The following is a 20058-nucleotide window of genomic DNA, read 5'->3' as shown; positions in this document are numbered from 1 at the left end:
AGGGTTTCCTGTTACACGCAGCCTCTGGTCTTACCTGACTGACTAGCTGTGGCAAAGACTTCTTTGACCCTATCGAAACATTTATGGGAGATAAAATGCCTCCCTGGACCCCAGCATCCATCTCCTAAGGTCACAATTGATTGGCTTGATGTAATTACATTAGATAGGAATTGGACTTTTGCTCTCACTGACCTTTTACTAATGAATGTGGCTCAGCTTTGCCATGGAAAGCTGGACCTGCAGGTTCCTCCTTGGACTGGCTGAAGGATACAGGAAATTTTGTGCCAACCGAACTGCTTTGCTTTCACTTTAGAGGAGAAAAAGCTAGTTTTCAGCTTGGAATTTTTTTTTTTTTTAATTATTATTTTACCTTAATGGTTTACAAAGCACAGGGAATTAATTACCAGAGAATGTATGGTACATCGCCAAAACTACTGAGTATGGATTGTACTGCAGACTTGATGTTTGTATTTATATTTGAATAATTGCCTTCATTTTCCTGTATAGGGAAAAAACTTGTTTACCTGTATTACTTGATCTTGAACGCTTACCTGATGGTTCACTATGTCCTTACTGAAAAGGAATGTTGCCTTTAATGTTATACTATTGACCAAGAAGTGTATTACTGCAATTTGAACATTTATTTTGTTGTTCACTATACTTACCTTGTATCAATGTATTTATTAACATTGTATTTTATTATTGAGAAAAATCAATAAAAATCTAAGAAAATATACAGTAGCTTCCTTTCACGACTCTATAGCCCTTTTGTGTGTTTTTTCTAGTGCAGATATCTAGGTATTATGTTACCCGTAAGACAGTATCTACTGTATGTTCATATGTGTGCTTATGTGTAAAGTCTGTCATTTTTCTTTTCATACGTGCATTTTAACAACCACTGTGAAGGCTAGGATTGATATCCTGGGAACAGCATGGCCAGTTACATTTTTCTCCTGTTTTGAAAAGTTAGTGGCACAGTCACTTTGCTAAGGGCAGTGCAGGGAATCAGAGTTACCCTTCGGGGTCTTTTGGCAGTGTTTGATCCAAAGTTTGCTTGTTTGGATGAGAAATCAAACTGCCATTTGAAGTGAAAGAAAGCAGGCATAACATTAGTCCTCTGAGTGCAACTGAGCAGGTTAGCAAACATTTTTCTATGTGTCCTTACCTCAAATGACCAGGAGTTCCCACTCTTTCCTTCTGCATGCTCAGTTTTTGGCTAATACTGTCAGCCAAAACTAACAGAAGTAGGGATTAAGCGTGGTAGGTCGGGTTAAATTTTGGCTCCAGGGCTTTGTTTCTCTTTTACAGTGCTTTTCATCTCAAGTCTTTTGTGCCACATTTGAACTTAACAAAAAGTAATAATGATTAAGCTGAGAAATTGCCAATTTCTGTCTTACTGTGGCATGTTTATGCTGATATCTTGTTCTGTTAGGATCTTGTCTTACATGTGTTGTGGTGGCTGATTTGTAGTTTTTTTAAAAATTCAGAAACCTAAAATTTGTAAGAATTATTGAAGGCATCTTATGAATTCATAATGGTCTGGTTGCTTAATAAAACCACCCTTTAAAGTTTTGTATTGATCTTTTGGTATGCTAGAATTCTTTGAAAAATGGTGAAGGAAAGGAATTTACTAGCATTCAAGAAACTCTGATTTTCGCTGGTATTGGTGAATTTGGTTTTCATTAACATGATGCCAAAAAATTATCAGGTGTGCAGGACTCTCTTCTGTTAAAGAAAACTGTGTTGCCAGGGAGTTTTGTGACAGCTTAAGTCAAATGTGCACTTGTACACTACTTAAGCATATAGTATTATTTGGGCCTTTTTTTTTTTCCTCCAAAAGAATATGAACACAGAAGTATGCTTTTTTCAGTTTTGTCCAACCAGACTGGTATTTCTTGAAATACATAAATTATGCCATGGTAACTTCAAAAGAAAACAATTTGTGTTTTGCTAAAACAAAGCCAGTATAAAGTAATGTAAGTGGGGAATAGCAAGTTCTTTAAAGCAAATCAGAAAATGCAAACCAGCTTGAATTCTCGGGTTTAATTAACTTTTTAAAGCTGAAGCATGCTTTCAAAGGACTTTCATAGTCTCTGAAATACTGAATTTTTGAGGATAAGACTTGCAATGCCTTGGAGAAGTTCATTTACCACAAATTGTTTGAAAATCGCAGTGTGCATTTCACCCCTTTTGCTAAAGGCATGTTTGCCTATATCTTTATATTTAAAGTACTTCATAAGTTAGTAAGCCCTCTTGCATACAACTGAGTTTATAATTTGCTGGCACTCTTCTGTCAGAGCCTGAAAGCTCAGTCTAGCTGATATGCGCTTACATGTGCAAACGAGTTCATATGAACCTGCAGGATTTTTAGTGAGGGGGGGAGGAAAAAAAGCTATATTTTTCAGACATCTATCCATTGATCATTATTTTATGTGTAGTATTAATTAAACTATAGAATTACTTAAGAAAGCCCATTTAAAATGTCTTTCACTGTTCTACAAAGTCTTGAGTGAGAATTACTAAAGTGTAGAATAATATAGTGCCTTTAATATAGGCAGATTAAAAGGTTATGGTATTCAAATACTAGGGAAGAAATACACTTACCACTAGAATTTGGCCTCTAAGATGTCATTCTCCTGGAAAAAAAGATCATTTTTCAAATAGGGAAGAAATACACTTACCACTAGAATTTGGCCTCTAAGATGTCATTCTCCTGGAAAAAAAGTTCATTTTTCAAATAGGAAAGAAATGTATCTGGCTTCAGGTTTTCTAGCTACACATAGTTTAATGCAAATTTCTGCAAGTTGGAAGCCATGGGAAGCTTACTGAATCTGGCCCTAAATTTATCTTTCTTTTTTTCCCTAACAGGAATCAATCCAACTACAGCTTTCCAGTTTTCCTAGCTTGCAAGAAGAAGATAAATCTAGTAAAGATGACTCCGAGAAAGAAAAAGAGAAGGATAAAAATAAAGATAAAAACAGTGAAAAAACCAAGATCAGAATGTTATCAAAAGGTGAACTTAAAAATATTTAAATTGTTATAATTACTGTTATAAAAAGGATTGTATGTTTTTATAAGCATACAGTTCTTTATTTGTATATAAATACACAGTAGAAGTGTTTTCATACATTAAGAAAATTCAGAACTTGAAATGTGTATGCATGAGAGTGTTTTTTTTTGTACAAACATTGGGCTTTGAAAGTGAAGAAACCTTCCAGTCTGAGGTTTGGTATTAGAGGTTATTAATTTCCTTTAATGTAAAATCATCCTTCTGTGAAATACTTAGCCATGTTGGTATAAACACATATATATGTAAATATATGTGTGATTATGTAAGTGCAAGACTCTCATACACTTTTTTTCCCATTAATGATAATATATTGGCATGTCACTTGTGCAATGTAGGCAGTAAAGAGTAATTCTCTTCACTGTTGCTCCTGTCTTATGGAGAATTTTTCTTAAATGCTGTAAGTAACTCCATCTATGACCTTTAACCTGCATTGCAATCTACTATTATCACCTACTAAGACTTCTTCAGAAAAGATCTCGATCTAAATCTGGTATATTTTTAAAAATTTTTTTATTAATCCATGGTATAAAATTGCATTGTAATTTCTCAAAAAATAATCATTGCCTACCTGGGTGTGGATCCGCAGCTGGTGTGAATTGTCAGTTGGCTTTAATGGAGCTCTCACAGTTCACGCCAGCTTGAGGATCTGTGTGTGCTTTTGAGTCAGGCGATATAGCAATGCTGAAAAATTAATTCTGACTACTGTCACGCATCCCTATTACCCACCCACTCTTGGGTGTCACTGGATTTCAGTCTGTTAATGCAAATAGAATTCCCACTGGCATGATGCCTCATTTGCCATGTGTACAGCATTTATTAAGTGATGCAAAGAGACATTGATAAATAAAACTTTTTTTTAATTTATTTTTTAAGATTTTATTCAGTAGTTTAAAGGAAGAACTTGGCAGGGTCATGAGTGGCACTGAAGGTTTCCTGTGATTTTCAAATGACCAGCAGTTTCTGTCGGTGTCTAGTTGTTTTGGTGCTGCGTTCTCAGTAGAATGGTACAGAGGAACTCTGAATGTCCACCCGATGCTTCTGAGCATAGATCTTTCTTGCCTGAACTCCAAATGAATGTTTTCTTTCAGAGCATTCAGATTGTTGCTGCAAAATGGATTTTGATTTATACTGTAGCTTAATCATAACTGTTGAAATGAAATAAATGAGGAGGGTGTGTGTGTGTTTGTTTTTATTTTTCAGATTGCAGTCAAGAGTATACAGACTCAACAGGCATAGATTTGCATGAATTTCTCATTAACACACTAAAGAATAACCCCAGGTAGGTATTTTCTGCATTGGAGCTGGCACTCCTGAAATTATAGCGGGCTGTCTTTGAGTTCCTGTAACTGTGCACTGTGTTTTACTAGTTCTGGAGATGGTTATGAGGGAAAATGTAAAAGAGGTAGGCTGTTAACTGAACAAAAAGCTATAAAAATCAACTTCTACTCCCCTGCCCAGTGATCCATTGCTTATTATCACTTTCAGCAACATCTGGTCTTTGTCCTTACCTTCTTGCATATAGCTCTGCACGATGTTAGCAGTAATATATTATAACCATTGCAGTTGGAGATTTGTATATGAATATGAAGTAGCTTTCTTTTGGCAATGCTGTACACAATTAAAACCCTGTGCATGGTGCCAAATTCTGCTCTCGGTATTCCCATGGTTTTCATTTGGAGCAACAAGCTCATCTCATTTGTCAAATTTGCTTCTAAATGTCTAAGGAAGGATCTGTAACGTTTTTATATGTTGTGATTTTCCACGTTCATTTCAATTGAATCTGTTAAATAGGTACCACATAATTTTGCAATTATAGGAGAACTAGGAATAACTGGGTACCTAACAGCTTGCAGAACCTCTTGTATAGATGGCGGAAGGTCCTTGAATGGTTTTATCTGCACAAAATGAGAAAGTTCAAAAGAACTAAGGAGTGATGGACTCTGACAAGCTTAGAAAAAAATGTATGCGTGGAAATACGCTGGGGAAGTTTTTGAAAGTTTTTTGGCAGGAGAGGCAGGGAGAGAGGAACATCTGAGACCATCCAGTTGAAAACAGAGCATTTGCACTGAGAAATGCTGCGGCATTGCCTGCTGGGAGCCAGAGTTCAAAGGCGTTGTTCTGTATTGTGCTCTCTAACTAGATTACACATGCACAGTCTTCTCACCTGCAGATCAATGCTTCGTGGAAGATATGTCTCAGACAAAATGTTGAAAATTGCTGCGGGTAGCAGCTGTTCTCATGAAAGAGCTAGGTTAGCTGGAAATCTCATTTTCCATCAAAAAAAAGGGTGAAAAAGGACCAAAGCTATCCATAGCAGTCAGAGGCTTTCTATGCAATGCATTGATCACAGCCTGGTGTGGCTGGAAGCACTCTCAGACCATAGCTGAGCTCAAGGAAGAGCTAGATCTGTCACGTATGTCAGCGAAGGTGCAGCAAAACAGGCTGCAATCTTCTCCAGATGCGCCAGGGCAAAGCACGTTTGAGTTTTAATCAAGATGGCTGACAACACTTGCAAAATTGCCTTACAAACATTGATATATTCATTTTTTCATCTGAAATGTCTATTGGTAGTTGATGCTACAAATCCTTGCGTTTCTTTTTGACAGGGACAGAATGATACTCTTGAAAATGGAACAGGAAATTATTGATTTTATTAGTGACAACAAGTAAGTCAAGTTCCACCCTTGGTTATTAAGTCACATGTGCGTGTAGCAATGAAAGCTGTGCTAGGGATAAGCTCATATGGACCACAGTGCTCCTGAGCACTGTTACTGGCACGCTGCAAGATCAGGCTTTTATTTCCTGACACGTGGTTGTACTGCTTAAAATACAGTAGATGTAAATGAAAACCTTTTGCTTTTCATTGCATCATAATTGCACTGGCTCCACTAATTTAGGTCCAAAAATATAATGAAAGCTTTCAGTGCAGAGGATGATCAAATATGCTACCTCATGGGCTTCCCTGTGTGCTATGTTGTTGTAATGCATTGGAAAATAGAGCTGAACTTGGGTGGAGGGATTCTTGCTACCACATGCTCTTTATACCAAAATGTTTCTGCAGCTTTAAGAAATAGAGTCAGAATAGCAGCAGAGGAAGAAATTATGCTGATGGGAAATAAGCATTTTGTCAGTAAGAGAGAAGAAAGGAGGATCAGACTAGATCTTTCCAGCACCACCCTGCACCTGACCTTTGGGAGAAAGGCAGAAAGCTGTTGCTGGTGTCTCAGCAAATCTGCAGGACTGTTTGTGCAGAGAGCGTGAGTGTGTGTGCAGGGTCAGGGGACAGGTTCTTCCCAACATACAAAATATGCAGTAGATACCATGTAAGCGTGAGCTTTGTTTGTCCCAATGTAGTGCATGGAAATGTGCTTATTGGAAACTCTAAAAATAATTCTTTTCTTTTTTCTACCTTGTAGCAAACATTTAATTGTAAGTGCACAAAGGAGAAGTTTTCAGTTTAGATTTCTGTCCACTGAATTATCAAATGTATTGCTATGTTCATTTAATTATAGCTTAGAGGGAAATATAATTATCAATGCGATTTGTTTTCTTGTTCTTCCAGTAATCACTATAAAAAGTTCCCTCAGATGTCATCGTATCAGAGGATGTTAGTGCACAGAGTGGCAGCTTACTTTGGAATGGATCACAATGTGGATCAGACTGGAAAATCTGTAATTATCAACAAGACCAGCAATACAAGAATGTAAGTAGCAACACTGCTGTCTTTTTCCTTGTTTCCTTTCACAAGAGCTGGTTTTGAACCATGACTGCATAGTGTATTTTTTTTATTTTTTTATTTTTTTTTAATTATTTTTGTAGCAAGAGTGAGTGCTGTTTATCACTTTCCAGGGTGGGAGAGAAGGACAGGGCTCACGCTGTGAGGTTATTTAAGGATATAAAGATGCATAAGGAGAAATCAACCCAATTTATCTCTTGCGAGAAACTTAACACAGTGTCTTGGAATGTTACTTTCCCTGACTCCTTAGTGCCACCACTTTGCTACAGAAATGAGCTCGTTGCTTTACATGTCACCTGATACCATATGGCTATATTCCTAAATAACCTAAATGTATTTGGCAGATTGCCTCTTCCCTTATTCTGGCTCTCCCTGCTTCAAGAATCATTTTCTGCCCAACCTGATTATTTAGGATTTGGTTCCCCTCCACCACCTGCTACCATTCATTCCCTTTTCCTCCTCTTCTCCCCTCCTGGTTCCACTTTATTTTCTCTTCAAATCTCATCTTTTGACCACAGAGTTTTGTGGGATATAAATTCCTTCTGATAGTTCAAATGCATTGCAAAGTTCCTGGCAGGTTAAACTTGTGCTGGCATGCTTTATGCTCTCCTCCATGAACCTGTATAAAACTGGCAAAAGCTCGATACGAAGTTCCTTGGCTAATTCAACAAAGATGCGGTCATGTGTCCTTGCCTAATCAGCATCACTTGTTCTGCCGAGTGCCATGTGTGTATTAACCATCCAGGAACTGTTGCCTTCCTCTACCTCTTTACCTATAAACTACATAATGAAGAGGAAGTAATTGCAACTGGGTAATGAAGTTTTGGTATCTGATTTTGGAACAGGAGAGCCCCATTTGAAAATTGTGTACTTCCTGTATTCAATTAGTAGGAGAAATAAAAACATTTATTTCATTTACATACCCAGTAGTTAAGTAATTTACATAGATGCAGTTGCAGAGAGTTTGTTGGTTTTGTTGTTGTTTTTTTTTAATGTTATTAGCTCTTCCTGTAGAAGGCTGGAGGGACTACCTGATTTTGCAAGATCGAAACCTGAGCCAGACACGTTGCTATTTGTTATTTCACTGAACCCTAAAAATCTTTCATGTGTGTGAAGTAGATTTAAGATCATGGACAGTTTATTTTAGATCCTTTTCATGGGCTATTCCTGACATACTCGGACATCTGCAAAATGATACTTAGACACGAATGTTTTTAAAAGTTTGAATAAAGCGTGCACTAACCTCTGATTTTTCAGAAGTCAAGAGAATTACAGTAGCTCAATAAAACTAACACTCAGGCTCCTAAGGCTTAGCCTCAGGGTCTGGTAATACCTGCCCCTGTCCAACATATACCCTTATATTTGGGTATAAATAAGAAAAAGCTGGGTATGCAGCAAACCAGTGTTCATTTTTGAGCTGCAGATGAGAAAAAAAAAATTAGTCTCCTCTTAAACAAAACACAATCAGTCAGATCTGAATGCTTTTTAGGCATTCCTTTCTCTTTACAGTTCTCCCTTTTCCCTTCACATCTGCGTCACCTCTGTAGTGCAACTGGTACAGATCTTTCCTCACCGCATTGCCTTCTCCTGGTTGACTTGATAATGTGATCATACCACATTAATATCTGATAACACCTTGCTGGGTTGTGTGGCTGTGCGTCACAGAGATGGGTAGCACTGGGAGCGCCGTTGGAAATGCTTGCACAGTGCTTCTGGAGAGGACACTAAAGTCTTCTTTGATAGTCAAAACTTTATCCGAGGGCTGTGGTGAAGCTGTGGCTTCTCGTGTGGTGGGAATGAGCAAGCAAGGCTGTTTACCGGGCATGAACTGGCATCCCTGTGGGCAAGCTTAACAGGCAGGCTGTCGCAGGGCTGTAACGGATCAAGTGACCCTTTCAGTTGTGGTCTTGCAAGCTGGAGGTGAGGCACGGAGCCAGACAAACTGGTTCTGACACCATTCCTGTGTAGATCTTCCAGAAATAAACACAGGGCTTTGCCCCTCTGTTGACTGTGAGTACAGCTGGTTTGTAAGTACCATGCAAACTGCAGATTTTTTCCCTTCTGCAGCGATTTGGTGGTAGGTAACTGGATTATATGAAGCTCGTATTGCATGATGGTGCTTCCAGTGTGTTATTTACATTATTTTGATACTGCTGTATAATAAAGCTTTGTGGAAGTAGCTCTTTCTTTTCATGACTGGAGGAGATGGCATGTTTTTTTAAAACATCCCTGGCTCTGACAGAAAATAGATTGTTATTATCCAGCTTGAATAAGGGCTGATGAGATTTTTATTATCCGCGGCAAATATTGTGTAAGTTCCACATCTGAAAGCATCTGATGTGATTTCATGTGTTCTGCATTTCAGTACTCTCAGAGGAGACAATTTTGTGTGGTTCAGAATCAACACCAAATACTGGGAATGTGTTGACTCTATTAATTACTACTTGGGCAGTATCCAGAATATCGGAGAATCTGGAAAGCAGCTGAAATGCTGTTCAACGTGGTTATGCTGTGCTGTAAGCCTGAGCCTTGATAGTTTTATGCAAATTTATGGAGGGGGCCCACAGACAGATATTCTGAAGACTCACATTTTGACAATAAATTATCTCTTTGTGGCATTTGGTTTCCAAAGTACTTTAGCTGCATGCTGTGGAGAGGGAAGAATATTCTTGTGTGCTCAAGGATTCATAAATTCTGCACTGGCTGTGACTTCTGTGTGTGTCTGTCTGTCTGTTTGGGAAGAGCATGTGACTCTGCAGAGTCGCTGTATGGGCTTGAATAAGCACCTTGTGGTTGAGTGAGGGTTTGTGTCACATCTCTGCTCACACTTGCAGGTGATGAGTCGTTCCTTGGCTCCAGGTAGTGAGGTGCATTTATTCTGTTCAGCAGAGACCTCCCGTGCTCACTGCCCACAAGTGTTTGGAGGCACAAGTGTCAGAAGAGTTAATGGCTTTGAGATGAAGAGGCTGTTTGAGAAAATCTGGTAACAACGGTACCTTAGGGGTGCTGTGGTACAGAGTAGGGTCTGTCCAAGAGGGGACTAGGGTATGCATGGGGTGGATGGGAGCATTTCATTTCTTTCGTTGATTGGCCATCTTAGGGCAACGTATATCCACTTCTACATCCCCGTGCCTATAAAGTACCTACTTTTCAGGGGTTTGGAATTTGAGAAAGTACTTATTGAAGAGGTCGCAGCTGGAAGGAGGGCTGTGGCTTGTTGTCCATGCTGCTTTACAGAGAGGGGAAAATGATGGTAAAAATGCATTAGGACTTGAATCTCTCTGGGATCACAATACCACAGCTTTTGTGAACTCTCAGTGAAGTATCTTAAAAATACAGTCAGACCATAATGACAGTTTTGCAGTCTGAAGAGTATTTATGGTGAGGAGCTTAATCTAAGGTGCCTTTTTTTTTTTTTTTAATTGGAATTGTGCACAAGTCATACTGGTTTTGAAGCTTTTTTATGAAATGAAATTTTAAAACACAGAGATGACCTCAACTACCCAAATGTTTGTTAACCTTCATAAAGTTAAGTCTCTGTACTCTAACTCTCATTACAGAATAGTGGATTTTTAAAAACAAATTATCTTTCCATATGATTTTTGAAATTAAGTTAAAAAAGGAGAATAACTTTGAAAAATAAATGCCATTTTTCATGGTCTCATATCTTACAAAGTCCTGCCTAACTAAATTGTCCAACTTTTGAAGTCTTATTTTCAGCAGTAGACATGAGAAAAGTTGATCAGAAAACGAGGGAGGATTTTTTTGTTGTTTTAGTTTTATAGTCAAAGAGCTCAAATACTAGTTAACATGGGAAGTCTGTTTTGTTCAGTATGAAACTGCTCTTGTGTCACCATTGCGTCAAATGTATATTTGTCTGTCATCTGTGTCCACCTGTCATCTATGTAAAGATATAGAGAAATGTACGGGGAACTTAAGACAGTGAAATATGATATAAACAGAAGTTTGGAATGGAGGCAATATATTGGACAGGGCATCCCAAATTGGAGCCAAAAAAATGTGTGCCACCTTCCATTCTGTATATCCCTCATAATTCCTGTCAAACAACTGGAAGTACTTCAGAGCTTTTTGCAGAACTGTTTGTATTATTATACATATCAGTTCAATTAGATTCATTCATTTGATAATCTGTAGATAGGTGGAGAAATGTAGGGGAAGTGTCTCTGGTGCGCTTGGTAAATGAAAAGGGTTTTCATTTGGTTGAGATAATCACCCGTGTGACAAGTATGTCTATACCATAGCCCACGCATGCATTCATGTACATTTTTATATAAGTGTGAGTGGCAGGACTCACCAGAATTGAGAAGGTGGAGTGCTTATGATATATAATGGTTGTATTCAGACATTTTCATACATTCTGAGGGTGTAACATACCTATTATGAACTTTATACCAATACTCACATCGTCAGTTATGACTAATTTTTTTTCAAGAGCTTCATGAGTTATGATCCTTGTGATATTTGGTTTTCTTCCCACTCTGTTAATATGTAAATGTTAATATAATATTGGCCCAGTCGGAAGTGTTTTTTGGTGCCTTTGAGGTATGTCAAAAACTTTGGGCAGTACTTAGATGTTACGTGTATTACAGGGGTTCCTTGTAATCTAGGGTTGAACTGTATCAGCAGAAGGAGACAATGTACAGTATGTACTTTGAGTAACCGACAAGACCTTCATAGTTGTGACATACAGTCTGTGTTATTCTGTCTCCTCTGTGTAGGGCTGGTTTGAATTGCAGGCAAAGAAGAAAAGTTCCCTTTAGGTTTCTATTGTGTATACACTGAGTGATCTTGCTGTTGATAACATCTATGCTAGTAGAGGTGCACTGTGCCAGTTTCACCATCTTAAGATAAGAATCTGAACTTTGATACAGGATCCTACAGACATATCAGAGAAATGCCATTCACTGAACATTGGCAATTTCAATGAGGAATAGTTTCTAGAAAATTTTTTTACCCTAGGCTGAAGTGCCAAGAATAATTCCTTGAAGTGCCAAATGTTACCACCTTTGGAGCATGCAGAAAAGTATGCCTTTCCCCTTGACTGCATAAGGTATTCAGTGTAAATGACTTTAGTTTCTTTAAGCATTTGTTTGCTGATGGGAAAGATGGGCTGTTTTCCACACGCAATTTGTAACGACTCTTTTTCAGTTAGGTATGTGGTAGTAGTTACAACTGTGTACCTGAACATGCATATCTTCTTTGTAAAATCTCAGTCAAAGCAATTCAAAGTTTGCCAGAGCCTTTGAAGCACAGTTTTGTCCCCCTGCCCCCCTCCGCGTTGTACTATAGAATAGTTACCTGGCAAAGGTTTGCTGTATGGTATTGCATCTGCATTTAAGCACATTATGCTATCCTTGATTATCATATATGTACACGCAGTAATGATCTCATGAGAACAGAATTGCTTTTATGAGGGACATGATGCAGGAAAACATATGTGAACACCATTATTTCTGGTTTTATTTTTTTCATTGGAGTCTTGTATTCCTTTTCTTCCAAGGACTATGGAATCAGCTCCATTCACATTTCCTATTGTAGTTACCTCTTTCCCATCTTCAGTACAGAATAGTTGCTCCTTGACTACTAAGAAGTAAGCAGAAACTGGAGATATCTGCTTTCCCTCTGGTTTACAATTGCTGTTGCCTGATCAGTATACCAACATCATATGTTATAAATGTGTAGAGAAATATAAGGGTGCATAGTAGATGTATGCAACTACAATGGAAAAAACGTGTAATTGAGAAATAACACTGTAATTGGCTGAGACATTTTGTTCCAGTTTAAGATGAACTAGTACATTGTGCAACTAAGAATTTAGTAAGAACATCAATAAAACAATAATGTATAATAATAACTCTGAGCTTATGTAGCTATATAGTAACATATGTAGCATTTAAGTACCAAAGTCTTCATGGATTTTATTTCTTGACTTTTTTCATACAAAAATAATCTGTTTACTTCAGTCTGGGGTTAAATTAGGAACATGATTAGAAAAAAACTTTTTTCCATGCAATAGTAATTGTGTTTAGGATTCAAGAGCCCTGTGTCCCAGTAGTCATTGCTGTGATGCTTAGGTTCTGGCCTTTCCCTCCTTCCTTCCTGGCCTTTCCTGCTGCGGTCAGAGCTGCAGCCCAGAGCTGGGCAGCGCATCCCTGCATGCCAAGCAGGGGAAGGCTTTCACATCCGAGAAGGAGTGGGGAACTTCCCGAGAAACAGAAAAGCATTAAGGGGAATTAGACATTTTGCATTGAGGTTCAGGAAGTGTCTGCCTCTGGCAGTGGCCTGAGCTTTCTTGTGCACTACAATGCCTCAGCTTCTTACTGCCGGAGAGAGCCATCTGACATGGACTAATTGCCTTTTTTTATCCAGTCACGTGGTGATTGGAGAAGCAATTCAGGGCGTACATATGTTAATAACCAGTAGGGATTTTAGCAAAATCTTACTATTGTGATACAGACATTTGTTTCAGACATAAAGTTGCCACTGTTCTGCTAAATGCATTATTTGAGGTTGTGCGCGTTCATCATTTCACTGCTTGATGCTCATCTGGAAGAGATTGAGCTTCTTTTTTTTCCCAGTAGTCTTTTTTTTTTTTTTTTTTTTTAATGTTTATTTTCTCTATTTTAATGATACTGAATTAGGACAACCTTTTTTTCTGAGCAAGCATTCTCTCATTTTAACGACATGCCTGTTTTATAAGAAAGATACAAAAGAAAAAAACAACTTGCTACACTTGAAGTTGAGCTGAATTTGACCCTTAAATACTGGCTTCATTCTTACTTCGATCAGTGTAAGCCATATACTGGACCCATGGAAATGGCTTACTCTGTAAATGAGATGTTAGCGTTAATGAACCAGTTCTAATAGCTCCAATATTAAATTTTCATCTAATGTATCAAAACTAAATTGTTTGTAATTAAGGTGGACATGTACTTTACAGCTGTTCCATACTGTAATGAAATACTAGTTAAGCATTAATCAGAAGACATCTATGGTATTTCTCTTGGGTTTTTGGTTTTGGTTTGGTTTGGTTTTTTTTTTTCATAATCCTTACAATCACACCACTTAATAGTATAAGCTTTGATAAACCTAGAAGGTTATTGTCACCTGCTCTGTGCAGGGAGATGGGAGGTTACACGGGAAGGCAGTGCTATGGAATAGCAAGTAGGTAATTCGGTTGAGGGAAGCTCTTCCTTGCATGAGTAATTAACCCATGTCTTTATGTGCTCATCCAAGCTGTAGCAGGAAAGTGCCCGTTAATCAAGATGCTGTTTGGTCATTTATACATTCAAATCACTGGATGGAGATCTGGAAATCTGAAATGGCCCCTATGCTTTCTTCAGAGGTAACTGTACGTCAGTAGTAGCTGAAATAACATCTTCAAATCTGGGCATTTCAGAAATGAGGTGCTGATATATGAGCAAGTGAATTTTAGAATTGGTCCAGATTGTTTTTAGTAATTGCCTTTTATGCTTCTGTTGCCTGCTCCTTGTTCAATGTAGGAAATATGATATGATCACTAGAAATGAAAAAAGTATCATGAGTTTTGAGAAACCTTTGTCGTTTCAGTTGTTTCTGCTCGCTGTTTCCAAGGTAGCCTTGTGAGGCTGTCTCTGACAGTTTATTAAAAACAGGTACTCTTCTTCAGGCCAGTGATTGTTCAGGGGATGACTTCTGATCCACAAGTCTTCCTGCTGGAGATGGGGAAAATGTTCATGGCTTGAAGTAGAAGTAAGCACAAGGATTTGTTATGGTATTAATTTGTATGCATTTGGGCATTTCAAGAGGATTAATAGTTTCTTCATTAGCCTGTTGGCTTTTGGGGAACCATCTTGCCTTCTTTGGTAGTCTTCAAATCTTGAATTTGCTTCCTTTCTGTCTCTCTCTTCCTTGTTAATTTTTGAACTTCTAAGATAGAAAAATGTAATTTTAAATAGATCACAGCAGTTATGCAACACTGTAATTTTCAGCCACTTACAGAGTATGCCACATCCTTAAAATCAAATATTAATGAATTCCATAATAAACTGTGCTACCACTTACAAGCCTCTACTAGCTGGAAATAAATTGGCGCTCTGCAAGATGTTCAGTCCCAATAGAGATCCTGAATATCAAGAACTAAATGCAATCCGGGAGAGTGGGAGCAGGAGAAGCAGGTTCCTCAGGTACAGAAATAATCTTAGTTTGATCATAGGAGGACAGCAGAGCATTTTGAAGCTCCTAAAGTGGTCCCTGTCTGAGAGTGCATGTTGCACTTCAGCCCCATCTAGCAGAAGAGCTGGTGTTTCCATGTGGCCTTGGCCTGCCAGCTTCTCGCCTGTGTTCAGAGCTAGATTCCCATGTTCTGGGCCCAAAATAGTGGACCAAATATTGAAGCCTGTACTCAGGCAGACTCTTGGGGAGTGAAGATGTACTGGGGTTTTTCATCTATACATTAAAACAGGATTATTTTCTGGAATTAAGCTTTAGGAAAGCTTGTGAGGGTCATGACTTGTATGAGGATACCGCAACATTAGGTCAGGTTCTTTAAATACTGTCTACTTTGAAAGCCTTCAAGATCTGGCCCTGTGCTTGGTCCACACACAGAATAACTTGGCACGGAAGAGATTTGGTGTACATTGACTCTATCCATCCTGCAACCTTCAGCTTCATCATCGTTTTCATAATGGCAAACACTCCTGGTGCCAGCCCCACTGCAATCGTGCTGCTGGGGTACTAGAACTGAGCATCTTGAAGGGTGGGCAAGAGTGACGGAATAAACCTCACACTCGTTGAACGAAAAACACAGGGAGACGTCGCTTCCATGTGGCATTACTGGCTCTTTCTTTCAGTCCTGCCAGACTTATCTGCAACCCCAGTTAGAGGGGGAGAATGCCTGCAAAAATAACTTGTGTCTTTTCACATCCTTGTTTAGTAATAAATACAGAATGTGTTTAGAGTCCAGATGCTGTTCTGAAAAAAATGTTAGAGAATGTACCACGAAAAACGTAGCATTTGGTATTTGAGACGGGTTTTTTCCCCCTGTGCTACAGAAAAGGCAGCACCTTGAAGGAACTGTCTTGTACGGGGTTGATTTTTTTTGATGGCTTTTAATGTGCTTTTATCATCATAACAGAAGTTCTTAGTGACTCATACTATAAAAGCAGCAATCTGTTAATGAGGCATTTACCTTCAAATGCTTGAAATGCCATCTTGAGTGGTTTTAAGTATTAAGTTGTGATAATATAACTGCACTGTACTTTAACAATTATCTGTATTTAAATTCCCACTCTGACTTTTTGAAACTGTGTTTTAGCATCCATCAGCCCCTAAATACAGAAAACCTATTTGAAGGCTGTAATTCCAGGCCCTCATTCTTGAAAAACATTGTTCTGAGGTAATTTAATCAAATATAACCTATAGGGCTGGAATTCTGCCTTTCGTCTTTAAGTTGGGGCTTTTTGACGATGATATTTACTTCCAAGTTCTGTAAGTTCTTGAACTCTCAGAATACGTTCCCATGTCTCCATGATCAAAACAGTCATTTGTACTGCAGATAATAGAGTTTTGGCCCGCAAGGTAAAGCAAAGAAATAGTAATGCTTATGTAGTTTTACTGTGGCTGTAATGCAGAGCCCTAGGAGAGCCTCCAGCACAAAACCAAAAAAAGCACAGCAGGCAGATGTAGTAGATATTCACAAACTAGCAAAGCAAGAAAGGCCACCATACTGTGTCACAGCGTGCCTTCAAAATAGAGGCCTATGTGATGTTGGACTGAGCAGTCGGTTTAATTAAAGACAAGTGCAAATAACAGGAAAACACCATTAAACCATCAGAACACCTGCATGAGAGTGCCCTAAATCTTCACAACTTCTCTGAATCTTGTCAGCAGCCGTGCTTCTTCCCCTCTTTCACCATCCTGTTGCTCTCCTGATGGCATCCTCGTGTAAGAACACTTTGTCAGGTATTCATTTTGTTTGCCAGATGATGGTCCTGCGGGTACCCAGGGGTAGTGTTTTGCCTGTTCCTAGCCCCATTACCCTACCTATCTTTCACTTTGTGTTGTCACTCATTCAGGAGAGGAGTATTAACTTGCTGTCCCCCATTACGTGCATTAAATGAACACTGCATTGCAAATACAAAGTTCACTTTTTTAGACTCTTGCACACCGCAGCGATCTCCACTTTTGAACTCACATTCCTATATTGCATTCTTTCAGACAGCTGCTTCTCTATTACCTGTGAGGCTTTTGCAGATGACCTGTGCTACAGCCCTTGCTAGGGTTTGGGTTTTTTTTAACTACATTAGTAGCTGTACTGGGAAACCCATCTTTTCCACACATGGTGAGGTTGTTGCTTCTTTTGAAAGGCATCTTGCAACAGCCTGTGCACTGTGGTGCTGTCAGAAACATATGCCTCATAATAAAGATTTATGTGCTGTATATAAGTCAGCCCTGACAATACCAGACTGTTCGTGTGCTCTGCTAATACAGTGACTTAAGCCTTCAGAACCATAACATTCAAAGCTCATGCTTGTCTCTTTCCATTTGTCCTTTTGGTGTGGTATCTGTGTTTCCTGTTTCTTAGCCAGTTATTTCAGAGCTAATTAACTTATTTTAAATGAGTGCAGATTTCCCCCCTGCCCCGCGCCTGGTATTTCATTTCTTATCTTCCATGCAAATGGGAGATCTATGAAACTGCATTAGTTTACCTCTAAATATGGCAGACACAAGGAAATGCCCCGTGACTTCCTTAGTCTGTGTATCCTGATAGCTATTACCACTCTGCAACATGTTTTTAAAATCTGTAATTTGATTACGTATTGAACACCTGGTTAAGGTACTTAGGTTTTGGGGCTTTTTCCATTACTGCTTACAATAGTTGACTTGGAATCAAAAGCATTGAATAAGCACGTAATAGGGACTTCTCCTTAAAGAGTCCATGTAAAAAATATGCCTGAGGGGTGAACACTGTTTTCTGTCATACAGAGATAAATTGAGAGAAGCTCTACTGAAGTGAATGGAAGTAGCTCACATTAAAATCACCATAATGATAATAGGAAAAAAATCTTATAATGGCTGTTGCTATCAAAATCTTAACTTGTTTTTTCTGCTTTCTGACACAAATGTTTTGCTGCTTATTCTAGCGTTACCATTTCCAAAATATAGGCTTCATTGTAAGGAATGAGTCCGGAAAAGTGTCTTTGTTGCGGCCTTGCTTAAGTAGGGATGCAGATGGCTTTTAAGTAACTATAAAATGAGAGAGGTAAATGATAATGGCCAACTTGCAAAAGAAAAAGCAGACACAAAAAACATCTAAAAGAGTTAGTGATGGAGCTTTGTTCTGCTATAGATTTGTTCCTATATATCTGACCCGGTGTTTTATAAAATAACAGCATGGTTGAGGTTGGAAGGGACCTTTGGAGGTCAACTTGTCCAACCCGCCCTGCTTAAGCAGGACCACCTAGAGCCAGTTGCCCAGGACCAACCCGAGGATGGAGACTCCACCACCTCTCTGGGCAACCTGTGCCAGTGCTTGGTCACCCTCCCAGTGAAAGTATTCCAAGCACAGAAATAAGAAGCTTGACCCATATCTTGAAGTGACTGTTATAACGATCTCCCAACACAAAAATGAGGCTGAAAGAGTTGAAATGATCATTGGCTGCATGAGAAGGAGCACAGCTGCTAGAAAGGCGAAAGCAGTATTTCCTGAATACTCTCCATTAGTCTGGACCTGATATTGCAGTGAAGTATGTAGAAGTGCTCCTGAACCAGGGAAAAACACTGGATAGGAGGCTTAATGATGCCTGTTACATACTGTTCTGGCAATTGGGTGAACTAATCACTCACTAAAAAGTTATTTTGTAATCCATCCTCTCCCTCTTTTCACTGTGAAGGAAAATGGATTAGGAAAAGGTTTCCAAAGATTTTGAGCGATGGGAGCAGACTTTGCAGAAGTCTGCAGATGCTCAGAGTTTTGGGAAGCTTTTCATGGCGAAAAGTTTGGGTGCTGCAGGACACCTACTGAAGTTGGTTCCCTGTAGGTATCCTGCCAGCACCTACCTGAGTAGCATGGTGCTGCCTTGCTAGCAGGATGGAGAAGAGAGGCCGTCTTGGCTGCTGAAAGGGCCTATGCTTTCTGGCAGATCTTGGGTTGAGAAGGGGGCTGTGCAGCTGCCTGAGGATGCGCAGCAAAGAGCACTAACTTATTCTGAGATACAGTTTCTCTTAAACGCTCAGAGCACCTGATCAAAAGCTTTACCGGGCAGGAGCAAATGCGTTGTGTGTTTTGTTCTCAGACACATTGCCAGGAAGACGACTAACTGAGCTACCTGACAACTTCTAGGAAATATTAAATGAGTTCATATGCAATTGTGTTTTTGTGAAGGTATGTTTTTAGAGCACCGATGTTTTGCTTCCACCCATACTGCCAAGCAAGAAAAATGTGGATGGTCAAAAGGTTATATTAAATAAAAACAAAACAAACACACCCCTCAAACTTTACAGTTTTTTAGCCTGTATGATTTCCCCCTCCCCATGTGTTGGTTTCTGAGCCTTTAAGGTATAATTGGGTCATACTTTCTGTTTTTCTCAGTACAGTCCCCTAATTGCAGAAGTCATATTGACTTAACAGGGAATTGGTATTTCCTCAGTAAGCTTTTTTGGAGTAGTGGGGTTTGATGTTCTCAAGTGATCCACTGATTCCAGACATGGAGCTAAATGAAATACTGAATGTCATACAGGTGGGCAGCACGCTTTGTAAGCATACGTTTGCATGTCTGTTTTCTTGTACATAGTTGTTAGCACGTAGATGGGTGTACTGTGTGGCCAGGATCAACCCACCAATATAGGATAGATATTGTAGGTTTTGTTTGTTTGGGTTTTTTTTGCAGAAGATCCATAAACAGTTAGAGTACTTGAGTTAGTGTTAAGGTCTTCAGAAGTACCCAGTGTCTCTTCAAAAAGGCTACGCAAATCCCATTTTTACCACTTAAAATTAAACTGAGGTGTGGTTAGGATTTGAAGGTGTAAATTGGGTAACTAGGGTGGTAATAGTGCATAAGTTCCTGATTTTAAATGTGTTTGTAATAATGATTGTAAACCACGCTTTGACTTGAGTAAGATCTTAATTTATGCCAGTACTGAAAATAAGCTTGATAAATTCCTTCCCTTACATGCACAACCACCATTTGGTATATCGTGCAGACTCTACTACTGACAGTATCAGGGCTAAAAAAGCTCAGAAGAGAAGTAA

At 39.0% G+C, this 20058-nt stretch overlaps 1 protein-coding gene across 29 annotated transcripts in view; it reads left to right on the top strand.

Annotated features, from left to right (window-relative positions):
- The window catches only part of ARPP21 (cAMP regulated phosphoprotein 21), a 205629-nt gene that overhangs the window by 101199 nt on the left and 84372 nt on the right, over positions 1-20058 (top strand). For all 29 annotated transcript variants that reach the window (XM_069809821.1, XM_069809971.1, XM_069809930.1 and 26 more), the window contains 4 exons: positions 2869-3013; positions 4271-4349; positions 5677-5736; positions 6633-6773. In XM_069809821.1, the coding sequence (XP_069665922.1) occupies positions 2869-3013; positions 4271-4349; positions 5677-5736; positions 6633-6773 (425 nt within the window). The remainder of the gene's footprint in view (positions 1-2868; positions 3014-4270; positions 4350-5676; positions 5737-6632; positions 6774-20058) is intronic.

This window comes from Haliaeetus albicilla, chromosome 2 (assembly GCF_947461875.1).
Source record: "Haliaeetus albicilla chromosome 2, bHalAlb1.1, whole genome shotgun sequence".
NCBI lineage: Eukaryota > Metazoa > Chordata > Aves > Accipitriformes > Accipitridae > Haliaeetus > Haliaeetus albicilla.
This window is presented reverse-complemented; position numbering and strand designations above follow the sequence as displayed.